Source organism: Euprymna scolopes, chromosome 13 (assembly GCF_053919585.1).
Source record: "Euprymna scolopes isolate OS-2025 chromosome 13, ASM5391958v1, whole genome shotgun sequence".
NCBI classification, from domain to species: domain Eukaryota; kingdom Metazoa; phylum Mollusca; class Cephalopoda; order Sepiida; family Sepiolidae; genus Euprymna; species Euprymna scolopes.
This window is the reverse complement of record NC_136494.1, coordinates 51,196,274-51,209,139: the sequence shown is the minus strand read 5'-3', so window position 1 is coordinate 51,209,139 and position 12,866 is coordinate 51,196,274. Positions and strand designations below refer to the sequence as shown.

The 12,866-nt window shown below is 32.4% G+C and overlaps 1 protein-coding gene across 7 annotated transcripts in view; it reads left to right on the top strand.

Moving 5' to 3' along the window:
- LOC145292018 (golgin subfamily A member 1-like) overlaps window positions 1-12,866 on the top strand; it is a 250,205-nt gene that overhangs the window by 202,928 nt on the left and 34,411 nt on the right. For all 7 annotated transcript variants that reach the window (XM_080138020.1, XM_080138021.1, XM_080138017.1 and 4 more), the window contains 2 exons: window positions 6,197-6,292; window positions 12,727-12,816. In XM_080138020.1, coding sequence (XP_079994146.1) covers window positions 6,197-6,292; window positions 12,727-12,816 — 186 coding nt within the window. The remainder of the gene's footprint in view (window positions 1-6,196; window positions 6,293-12,726; window positions 12,817-12,866) is intronic.

Below are 12,866 nucleotides of genomic sequence, written 5' to 3'. Positions count from 1 at the left end.
TTGTAAAACCTTTTAGCACATAATAGCTATAAAACTTGGTTCCCACCAGTTTTGGCAAATAGCAGAGTCCTAAACAGAAGTGTGTACTCTATCCCAACCCTCATCAGTGAAGCTGAGGTAATTTTGTCAGCATCAGACAAAGCCAAAAAACTCTTTGCCAAGACCGTCAACTCCCTCATATTTCTACCTGTATTAGAAAGCACACCAAGTGACATAAAAATATCTGTGCATGATGTTGCCAAGCTAATCAAAAACCTTGATTCCAGTAAAGCAACTAACTCTGATGGCATTCCAATTATAGTGCTGAAAAAGCTTCAACCAGAACTAGCTCCCATACTTACAAAGTTGTTTAAGCATTATCTTAAGGAGAATTGCTTCCCAGCAGCCTGCAAAACCTCATCAGTATGCCCTGTATTTAAGAATTCAGGTGATCGCTCATCTTCTCAGTACAGACCAATATAAGTTTCCTGCGTGTCATGAGTAAGTTGCTGGAATCTGTGTTAAATGGAGAAGTAGTCAATCATCTCAGCAAAAATAACCTTCTTATTGACACGCAATATAGTTCCCGTTCTGCTAGATCCACAGCAGATGTGCTAACAGTTTTATCTTATAGGATTAGCGAATCTCTTGACGGAGGCTTCTTTCTTAGGGCAATTGCTCTTGACATATAAAAGGCTTTTGATAAGGTATGGCATAAAGGTCTATTTCACAAGATCTCCAGGTACAGTATAGCTGGAAATGTTTTCTCAATTATTAAATCATTTCTCTCTGATAGGTTCATAAGAGTAGCGGTTGATGGGCAGAAATCAGAAGCTCACAGTATTAATCTTGGAATCCCTCAAGGGTCTATCCTGGGCCCAATTCTCTTCCTGATCTACATCAATGATCTCCCAAATCATACCACAAGATCAGTTGTTGACATTTACGCTAATAGCATTACCATCTATGGCAACACATCAAAGGCCGTAAATGACCAAATTCTCTCTGATTCTCTCTCCTCTGGTCTTGAGCATGTGGTACAATGGGGAAAGAGTTGGCTGATTACTTTTAATGCATCTAAAACCAAGCTTCTATCTTTACATCATCAATGCTCTGATCCCCATCTAGCATCAATTGAAATGAATGGCTCTCATCTTGGGGAGGCTCCATGTTTTGACAAGCTTCTGAGCTTGAGCTTTACTTCTGATTTAAAATGGAACACGTACATCAAATCTGTTGCCAAGGTTACTGGAAAAATTATGGGATCCTTCTACAGCTCCGTCAGATATCTCACTGTTGATGCAATTCTTTATCTATATAAAAGCCAGGTACTGTTGCCACATCTGGGCAGGAGCTGCTAGAACCACTTTATCCTGCCTTAACAGAGTTCAAAATACTTTGTAGTCTAGTGGAGGATGCCCTTTTCTCTTCCCTCTTTCTCACAGAAGAGACATTGCCTAAACCTAAACGTAGATTCCATGAACAAAGCTTCTTTCTTAGAACTGCACACCTGTGGAACTCTGTTCCATTTGCCTGCTTTCCAGCTGACTACAATAAACTTGATGAACCACCCCCTTAAGTAATCCAATTTACTAAATTTCCACTGCTAACGATTACTATGATGTTATCCCATTGACTACTGTACACTCAATAACCCTTATCCTCAAGTGGTCTCCTGGCCTTGATAAATGGTGACTCCTATGAAAAAAAAAATGTTTCCGGGATTCACATTTAATACTTAAAGATTTAAAATGCTCTGGACAAAGTTTTTCAATTTCGTTACTGCTATCTAGACAGGGTCGGTGTCTACCATCGGCATCTTCTGAAATAATTTATGTTTATGATACGTCTTCCTTTTCGCCACAAGTGAAAATATAGATAAAAATCTCATAATGATTTTATCAAAATCTTGGATAAAATACATAAAATGAAAACTTTTCAGAATTACAAAGGAAATTAGATCTACATTTTAAACTTAGCCCCCCTCCCCCCAAAAAAAGAAGCATGCGATTTGGGCATTTGTAACTAAGAGAAAAAATGAGATGAATAACAAGTATGCAACAAATGTTACTAAAGGCAAAACTCTTCTTCCTATCTGGGTAAGTTTATTTGTATTTAAACTTATTTTAAAGCATGTGTTTAGTTCAAAATAAACTTAGTGTTCACTCTGTTAGAATAAAAAATAAAAGACCTTCACAAATTCGAAATTGAAAATTAAACAAATGCTGGCAGAAACACATCAAATGTCAGCAATCAAGTGAAAATATTATATTCTATCAGTATTTTGTTTTGAATTTTGAATGATTAAACAAGATTAAAAGTTTGAATGGTCTGGAAATCATTTATGTTAAATTTATGTGCGAAATTGCTTTCGTATCTAAAATTCTAAAATAATTGTTTTTTTTGTCTTTCCACCAGATAGTCATCTAAAAAAGTAGAATCTCATTTTGGGGGAGTGTGATTTAACTAAAGCTATTAATCTATTGGCCATCATCATTATTTATTTTTTTTACAGTGAGCAAATCAAACTAAGAACTGACCAAATCTTTATAATTGTGAGAAAAACATGAACATTTCTTCATAGAGGGATGTTAAAAAATTGTTAACAGAGACCTGTCACAATGTTAAGAATAGTTTTTTTTCTAAATAATGACATTATTATGTAGATTCTTGACATGGGACGGGCTTTGTTAACTATTCTGTTTCTAGACTGTTTTCTTATTTTGCATGTAAATTGTCAATTCTTTTGAATCATTTATAAAAATTTCAAATGGCATTAATGATGAACAAATGCAAATGATATTTGTTTTATCAGAAAAACAAATCTTGTCTCACAATTTTTAATCAATTACAAAGAAAACATTAGAGAAAAATGTTTAGAAAGATCTAATTTTGTAATATATGACTCCCACCCCACCCCACAAAGTGTATTTTTACGTTTTGCAAAATATATGTGGACACAACATAGTCATTTGAACAGTTTCAAAAAGCATCAAATCTTTAATGAAATCTTAAGAAATTTAAAAAGAATCGGAATCTGCAATTTAGAACAGAATTGGTAATTGTACTGGAATACAAAAAGTTTGGAATCGTCCCATCACTAATGTATATATATGTATCTCTACTATTATATAAAAGGGATTGTGTCTGTGAGTTTGTTTCCTATGGACTCCAAAACGGCTGGGCCGATTTTTATGAACTTTCACACGAAGGTACTTTATGTGCTTGGCAATATTCTTAGATTGGTTTTATATCAGAACGTCTTCGATAATAATTGATAATCGAAATAATCCGATGAAAGAAAAAACAGGCTATTTTGGCCAAAGTTAACACCTTACACAGCTTATCATTGCAAATGTATTTGAGAAATTTTATTACTACACAAGCTGAAAAACCTGCCATAAAATCAACATATGGTTCTTTGATATGACAGGGGCACATTCGAGGTGAATGTTTCTGTTTTGAGCACAATTGCACCATTTTCATTTGAAACTTTTATTCAACCCATTCTTTTTTGTTCTGTTACTATTTTAGTTTCTTATTGTTATTCTTATTGTTATCATTGTTGTTTCATTTCTTAACATTATCTTTAGTGTTGTTTTATTTTCTTAATGTTATTAGTATTACTTGTACCTCTGTTTAGTTAATATCATTATAAATATTGTTATCAGTAATATGATATACTAGCAAGACCTGTTAACCGATGTTACCTGCTAGAAGCATGCCCTTTTCTTCTCATAAAAAAATTTAAAGTATGGTTGTTGTTGTTGCCCAACAACCAACCTCCTCATGTTAAGAAAGGTTTTCGGAATAGACACCCCCAATCTTCTCATGTTAAGAACGGCTTTCGGAATGGTCACCGGCAACATTTCATTGTTAAGAACAGCTTTCAAAATAGACACCCCATTTTGGTAGTGTGGGTGACAGTCAAAATATTTGCCACAAATTTAACCTTGATAGTCGTTGTCAAGATCCTCACATGTAAATACTGTGAACCAACAAAGAAGTTAGGAGGTGGCAATGTTGGTCGGATATAATTAGATTTGATCCTTGCTTGTGCATCCTAATCTGGCGGCTAGTGATATAAAGTGCATAATACAGGCTTTATATAAGGGAAAACTACTTGTATCCGGCAAATATAAATCAGATTTTCCTAATCAGCGGAAAACTTGTAAAAGTTATTTTAAAAGAAAGTGTGTAGGTGGATCTAACGTAAAAAATCCCCCCCCCTCAATGCTCTATAATCAATCAGCCCCCCCTCCTCACTTGTTAAAACAGTAAAGTACTGTTGTTGTTGCTGCCACTAAACCCCCAAGCTCTTTCAGAACAGACACCTCTAACCTCATCATATTAAGAACGGTTTTCGGAACCCCTCCCTCACCTCCTCTAGTCACCTGCAACATCCCCATATTAATAATGGCTTTCGGAATAGACATCCTATCCTGTGAGTGGGAAGAGATTTTGTTCAAATTTTCATGTCATAATGCTGAAACCAAACATTAAAAAAAGAAAGTTTGTCTCGCTGACTAAGAATCGTTTATCTCAGAGTTTAGAATGCTGAAACCAAACATGACAAAAAAAATGCTCGTCTCGTCTACTAATTTCTTATAATCTAGGATGCTTACAACTCTAAAACCAACGAACCAACGGTATTTTTGATAGATGGAAACATTTAAGAAAGAAGATTTGGCAACTTATTTCTTAAATGTCATTATGAATACTTTTTGATAAAGAAAAAATAAATGTTATGGTAAGGTAATGTAAACATTCATCATTAAGCTCTCGAAAATGTGACGAAAGGAAAGTATATTTTTTTCAAACAATGTGTGGTGATATTGGGTGTGTAGTTAAATGTGAAGGTGTAACTACGAAAAGTTATGATTATTGAGAAATCTGGAGTATTTTTATTTGGTTTAATATTCAGAAAAATATCAATTCGTGTAGAAGTAGAGTTTATGTTGGTGAAGATGTTAAGTGTTTGTCTTTAGCAAATTTTTACATTTTTTAGTATGAATGGCAAATTTTTACATTTTCAACCAATGAGAATACCCGGAATCTAGGTGGGAGAAATCATTATTTTCGAATAGGGAAGTGTAAAGGTAGTAGCATGTTTATCAGTGATTGATGCAGTTAATAAGGGTGTCAGGGCAATATATCTATAATGTGTATATTTTTACCTGGTCTTCACTGGGGGTGGTGGGAGTACTTTTTGGAGTAGAGGGAAAAATATGAACTACTTCGTCTGAATATGTTGTCGTTCATGATGATGGTACTCATAGGATGTAATGTAAGATTTTATTATAACGAATAAATGTGTTTGAAACTGTATGCGAAAGTTACATAAAATGTTGGGTAATAGATTAGACATAATAAATTTATATGTGGTTTCTGTTATTCCAAACCTACGGTAATTTGATCCAAAGGAGAGTTTCTGCAATCAAATTATTATATATAGGATTTTTTCTCAGTATTACTATTATCAATAACATTATTATTAATCTTTTCATTACTATTATCAATAATGATATTATTATGAGTAGTAATAGTAGTAGTATTACAAGATCTCTTAATTTGGTGCAATTCTAACCTGTAGTTTTGAAGTTCAAAACATTATTAGTAGCATTATAAGGTTGACCCTTTGACTTGTGCCAAATTTAGTAGAATTTTGACCCGTAAGTATTTATTAGTACTGGTAGTAGTATTAGTGGAAGAATGTTGAATATATATATATGTTTGTTTTTAATATTAGCAGTAAATGTATACAACATTTCAAGGATACTTCATGCCAAATTTGAATTATATATGCATTAATATTTTTTGCTGGTATTTTCATATCCAATATTAAAACCAAATGTAACACCTCTAACTTTTTTTATTAGCATGAATTCTACATAGTTTTTTTAAAACCTAATAAGTGATGTGAAATATTGAACAAGGAAAAAAGGGTAGATCTCACTTAGAAAATTGACATTTATAAAGCAGGGGTAACTCACAAATGCTTTCTAGGAAAAGAAAATAAAGATGAATTTTAGTGTTGAAATCAAACAAAATCGAAAGAACATTGATAAAGTCTATCTACAAGTATCACTATAGTTAATTTTCTATTTCAGTCGCATAAATATTTACATGCAAAATGTTGCCTGGCAAAAATATATTTACCTGTTTCTTTAAATTTATTTCCTATTATGATTCTTATAAGTAATTTTTCTGCTTTAAGGCACAACTTGAAGAAAAAATAGAAGAACTGTTTGCTAAGCAGTTACTTTTACAAAGAAAAGTCAAAATCTTGGAAGACGAAAACAAAGATTTACAGGTAACTTGAATATCATTACAATTCTTTAACAATTCTTCTTTTCATTTTACAGATATATTAATTGAAGCATCTTTATTTAATCTAAAATCTAATATAAGAAATGACATGACATGAAATATCATTTTAGCGCAAACATTTTTCTGTAATAGAACTAGTCATGTTTCAAAATAAATGTTTCCCTTGTTAGTATTCATTTATCTTCTGTAAATAAGTATTCATTTATCTTCTATAAATAAGTATTCATTTATCTTCTATAAATAAGTATTCATTTATCTTCTATGAATAAGTATTCATTTATCTTCTATGAATAAGTATTCATTTATCTTCTATGAATAAGTATTCATTTATCTTCTGTAAATAAGTATTCATTTATCTTCTGTAAATAAGTATTCATTTATCTTCTGTAAATATGTATTTGATACTTGTACAGTTTAGTCAAGACATTAAAAAATGAAAATATTGAAAAAAGTTTAAATTGTATGCATCTGTTATGGAACGAAGTTCTCTGAAAAAAATTTCACTTAATTTCATCAAGTAGTTTTTTTTTTTTTACAGCAAAAAAACAATTTGTTATGATACCGAGCAAAATGTTCTATTCAGCTAGTATTAAAGATGGGAAGGGGTGTGAGCGCTTTAACTGGAGTTATCTCCCTTTGTTATTTCTAAAATTCAAACAATTTTTTTATAAATCCAAAATGACCGCCTTCAACGCGTTCTCATAAAAACATGTTTTCCGCTGTAAAAAAAAAAGCTACTTGATAAAATTAAGTGAAATTGTTTGCCGGAGAACTTCGTTCTATAACGGATACATACAATTTAAACTTTTTTTTTCAATATTTTCATTTTTTAATGTCTTGACTAAACTGTACAAGTACCAAGTATTTTGGCACTAAAAATTGATGTTTCTTTTGGGAGGTTTGTTTGTTTTTTGGTTGATCTGTTGAGTATTGTTGCATTTTGTTTAGACCTATCTATATAGATATGTGTGTGGTTTGAATACTTTTCTTTGATTTTATTGAGATTATCATGGTAAGTTATTGGATGGGTATGTTTCTTTTCATGTTTACTTGAACTTAGATCGATGTTAAGGGTTACAATTTTTCAGAGAGGAGTTTTGGATAGGACAGTTTTATGGATTTTGGTTATGGATAGATTTGCTTCTTTGGAGATCAGTTTTATTCTAAGTTCAAAAGTTTTGATTGTATTTTCTTTTTAGTCGAAAAGGCATTTACGATTTGGGTTTAAGATGTTATTATGTGCTGGGTTTTTGGGGGTTGGCTGTTAGTGTTGTGTAGTATTTTAGACCAAGGTTTTGGTTTCTAAGCATTGGAGGGGTTTCATGCACTTCTGCATATAGGCTTTCTACAGGGGAGGTTTGAAACGCTCTTAGTGCTAGTCTTAGTCTGGAGTGGCATATTATGTTAAGGGTTTTTAGATATGACTTTCTGGTGGATTGATATATAAAACTGCCATAGTCTATTTTTATCTGATTAGTGCTCTATATAGTTTGAGTAGTGTGTTCTTCTCAACTCCCCAATCTGTATTTTAGTGTTTTATTGCATTTGGTTTTAATGTAATTGATATGTGGAATGAAGTTTAATTTTTTGTCAAAAATGATTCCTAGGTGCTTGTGTTCGTTTACAAATGGAATTTTTTCACCTTCAATCTGTAAGGTTGGGTCAGGGTGGAGTTTGCGTTGGTTACAGAAATGGATGCATTTTGTTTTAGTTTTGGAAAATTTGAGACCATTTTTTGTTGCCCATTTATTAATTTTATTTGTGATAAGTTGCAATTTTCTTTTGATAGTGTGAATGCATTTTAACCTGTAGCTGATTGAGCAGTTATCTACGTATAAGGAGAGAGTTCTTTTATAATATTGTTGATTTTGATGTTAAAGACAGTTGTTAACAATATATTGCTTTGGGGCACTCCTTCTTGGTTCTGTGGGTCTGATAAAGTAGAGTCTATACAAACTTGGAAAGATCTATCTGGTAGGAATTTTTTTTTATGAATTCAGGTAGTCTATCTCTTAGTCCAATGTTGTGGAGATCTTTTATGATGCCGTGTTTCGAAGTAGTTTTGTATCCTTTCTCAAGATCGATAAAAACAGATGTTACATGTTCCTTATTAATGAAAGCTTCTCTAATGTAATTTTCAAGGTTAGTGATGTGGTCTATACATTCTTGATTTTTTTGGTATCCACACTGAGTTTTTGAAATTATTTTGTTATTATCTAAATACCATATGAGATGGTAGTTGATTATCCTTTTAAATGTTTTGCATAGGAAGCTTGTGAGATCTATTGGTCTGTAGTTTTCTGGGCTTGATGTATCTTTTCCCAATTTGGGTATTGGTATTACTGTTGCTTGTTTCCATGAACTTATAAAATCTTTTGTTTCCCATGTCTTATTATAAATTTTGAGGAGTTTTAATGATTTGGGCAGAATTTCTTTAAGGAAACTGTAGTACACTTCATTTGATCTTACAGCCGAGTTATGGGATTTTTCTATGGCGGTTTCTAGTTCATTGAGTGAGAAGATTTCATTTTAAGGCTCTTGGTTTTGGGAATTAAAGTTTATTTTGTACTTTTCTTCATGTTTCTTAAATATTTGAAATTGTTTATTGTAGTGTTTTGATGATGAATTTTTGGCAAAGGCTTTTAGTTAGTGTGTTGGCAATATCTATTTTTTTTGGTTATTTTCTGTTTTTTTGTGAGATGTTTGATTGGGTGAGGATCATATTTTCCAGATATTTTCCTAATCTTTTCCAGATGGTTTTGGATTTGGTGGTGGTGTTGAAGTTGACAAATAGTTGCCAGCAGATTCTTTTGTCTCCTTTAATTGTTTTTTGAGTTTTAGCTCTTTGGTTTTTGTATTCTATTAAGTTGTTTTTTAAATTTTCTTAAAGTTGCCTTTCTCTGTCTGATAGCCATTTTACATTCTGGATTGAACCAGGGTTTTTTTTTTTTCCAGAGAATTTTCGGGTATGCATTCTTTGACTATTGTTATGAGAACTTCAGTGAATTCTTCCATTGTTTGGATTTGATGTTCTGTTAAACAAAATTCTTTGAATTTGGCCCAGTTGGCTTTGTGTTCCATCTGGGGATGCGGTTTTGGATGGAATTATTGTAATTGATTATAATAGGGTAGTGATCACTTCCACATGGGTTTTTGGTAGGTGCCCTATGTATAATCATTTTTGTTAATTGTTCAATTTTATTTCCTTTTGAGTTTGTGACTATATCCCCATAGCGTACTGTGATGGTTAAAATCTTCTAGGAATATGAACGGTGAAGGTAGTTGTTTTATTAAACTTTCTAGTTCATTTCCATTTATTGATTCATGCGGGGTGAGGTATATTGAGCAGATTGTGATTGTTTTGTGTTATGTGACTTGAGTTGTAATTGCTTGGAGATTTGTTTTGACAGAGAAATTGCTTTGAGGTATGTCATTCCTTACAAGAATTGAGGTGCCTCCATTAGCATGAAAGCTTGTGTTATGGAAATAGTTGTATTGTTCATAGTTTGGTGTTTTGAAGTTGCTATTGTTTTGTGGGAAGGTTTCTTATAAGCAGACAATGGCTGGGTTGAAGAGTGAAATGAGTATAAGAAGTTCGTTATAATTAGATCTTATTCCACGACAATTCCATTGGATAATTTATTGTGTTTTATTTTTATCCATGAGGTTATTTAATTTTCCTCTATTTCAATCTCTTTAGAAGTAGAGGGTTTATCTTTTGTCAGAGTTAGTGTCTTTTGTGAAGTGTGAGTTTTTTCTTCTTTTTTTTTTGTTTGAATCTGGGTATTGATCTGGGTCTTACTTGGGATGTTGCTGTTTTGGCTTCTTGTTCATTTTTTCCATCTTGATTACTTGTGTTTGTTTTCTTTTTTATCTAGGGTGTTTTCGGTTTCCATTTTTTCTAGAATTTGTGTCTATTGTTTGATTTTCTTTTTTGGAGCGTTCTTTATTTTTTGTTTTATCATTGCTTACATTTTTATTAATTTCTGATGGTTGTTTTGTTGGTTTCTGTGGTATTTTTTTTAAATGTTTCTGTTGTAGATGAAATTTTTCTTTCTTTTAATGGATTTATTTTTTCTATTGTTTTGTTTCCAGATTTGAGTATTTTTCTTTTAGGCTATTTTGAAATTCTGGCCATTCTTTAATATTTAATGCAATCAGTCTGTTTATCAATTCCTTATATTGATCACGTATTTCATTATGTTGGCATGGTTTAGTTGTCTTTGTTGTTGTCTCAGCATATGTGTTGTCTTTCAAGTACGTCTCAACTATTTTTCTGGTTTCTGAGAATGTTATGTTCTTATTGTACTTTACTTCCTTTATTTCTTTTTCTTTTTATGTTTTACATATTTGAGAGAAGACCGGGTGATCTTTGCAGCTAATGCATTTCACCTCATTTATACATTTTTCTTCAGTGTGGTCAGGCTCTCTGTTGCTGCATTTTCATTCCTTTACGGACTTCTTTATGATGTCGATATTTTTTGCCATTGGAAACATCTTAACGGAGCTGGGATGTATTGTTCTACTTTTACATTTAAGTAGCCAATCTTGATTTCTTTGAGTATTGTTGGTGTGTCGAAAGTTAATATGTATATGTATTGGTGGTTATTATTTTATTTTATCTTTTTATGTTGATGCGGATGTGGTTGATTACTCCTTGTTTTCCAATTCGGTTTTTATTTCTTCTTCTGTTGCTAAGGAATGCTCATAGCTTCAAATCACTCCTTTTGTTGTGTTTAGTCTTTCATGGGAAAAGACTTTGCACTTATACTCATAGAAATTCTTCATTTAAAGTTAAGATTGGGCATCTTTAAAATTGGTTACTTCGACTAGTAGGTTTCTATCTTATTTTTTTTTTTACTTGTTTTTGGCTTGTTTTTTTATTGAGAATATTTTTTTCTATTAGAAAAGGGTGATACATTTCTAATTTTTTAAATTTTCTATTAACTAGATAACTAGGAATCTTGGGAAGTTTCCTTTGTCTATAGATGGTTTTCCTAGTTTTAGATCTTTTCTCATCACCTGAGTTAGAGGGGTCAGAGTCAGAGGAATGGTTTTTTAAGGGTTTTGAGGGGAAAGTATATTTTTTTTCAGCCATATATTTTTGGGTTTATTTTTCATCAACCACGTTCCCTACCCATCTTGGAGTCCAAAATTGGGACATAGTAAAGGAGGAAACCCATTTGCCTTGACCATGTCAGGTCTACGTAGAGGATATATGCTTTTGGTAAGAAGTTCTCAAGCACTTTATTTCCTGTTCATTATGTCCTCAAAAATACATATGTTCAGATGGAGTGTTGAGTTCTGGTCTTTCCGATTGATTGACCCTTGCCTTCTATCAATTACTTGATTTGCCTATTTTTGGTAATGGGGGGAAAAAAATGTTGAAATACCTTTTGTTTTGTTCTTTGTTATGGTAGTTGGTATTTTGGGGTAAGTGCTAGAACTTGGCGTGATTGGCCTCTCTCAATTGGGCTTCTCCGACTGCCCGTCTAGCTGAAGTAAGAGCTGAAGTGATGTGTTGCAGTGCTTAGACTTCTCTGCACTCAGGTCTAGGTTAGCTCAATCTCCAGGATCACGTCCTAAAGCATTATGGGTAGCACCTCATGGCTAACTGGTTGCCCTATTGAGAGATTCTTACTCTCTGCAGGGGGCAAGTCATCTAATTCTAAAGTCCTACCGACCGGGTAAAAAAAATGTTTTTATACTTCAAGTTATTTACATCTTCTATATTTATTCATGGGTTCAGATTTACTGATTTTGTAGGATAAGGTAGAGATAAAGGTAAAGACTTGTAGTGGATGTTGTTGTTTTTATTCCTGGCCCTGCAGAACATTTAGCTCTGCAAAAGGAAAAGGTTTATAATGTTCTTGGTTAGTGTGTTTTCAGTTAGGAAGCCAGTAGAGAAGTGAAGGAGAAAAAAGAAAAAAGGGACGGAGGGGGGGGGCTTTTATTTTGTTTTGGGTTTTGCAGAATATGATTTAGTTGTGCAAAGAGTTAAAAAAAAAAAATGTGTTATTGTAGGTGCATTTGAGTCAAAAAGCCATCTTCAGACAACCTGATCTGGTTGCACCAGATTGAGGGGAAGGAGTAGTGTAGTATTTTTTCCAGCTATACATTGAAATTCCAGACAGTAAGTGAAATTTTCACCCATCAGTATTAGCACTTTTCCCTTTCAAAAGAAGTTTCCAAAATTGCATCAGCTGATGATTGCTCTGATTCATTAATCTGGAGTTTAATAATGTAGCAAAAATAATCTACCTTGAGACAAGAAAGCATATTTTTTGATGGAATCCTAAATATAATATACTTTTGTATGAACATTTTATTTGAAATATGGTTTAAATTGTTGTGTATATCTATTTAAACAGTGCATATTTTTACTATTTAAATTTTAAAAAATTTTATTTTTGCTAGATTCAACACACAGAAAAAGAAAAAAAGTGTGAAAGCTTAGTAAAAGAATTAGAGGAAAAAACACAAAGTCATACAGAACTGGAAGCTAAGGTAAAAATGCAAAATCATTTTTTCAAGATATGAGCTAATAAGACTGACTT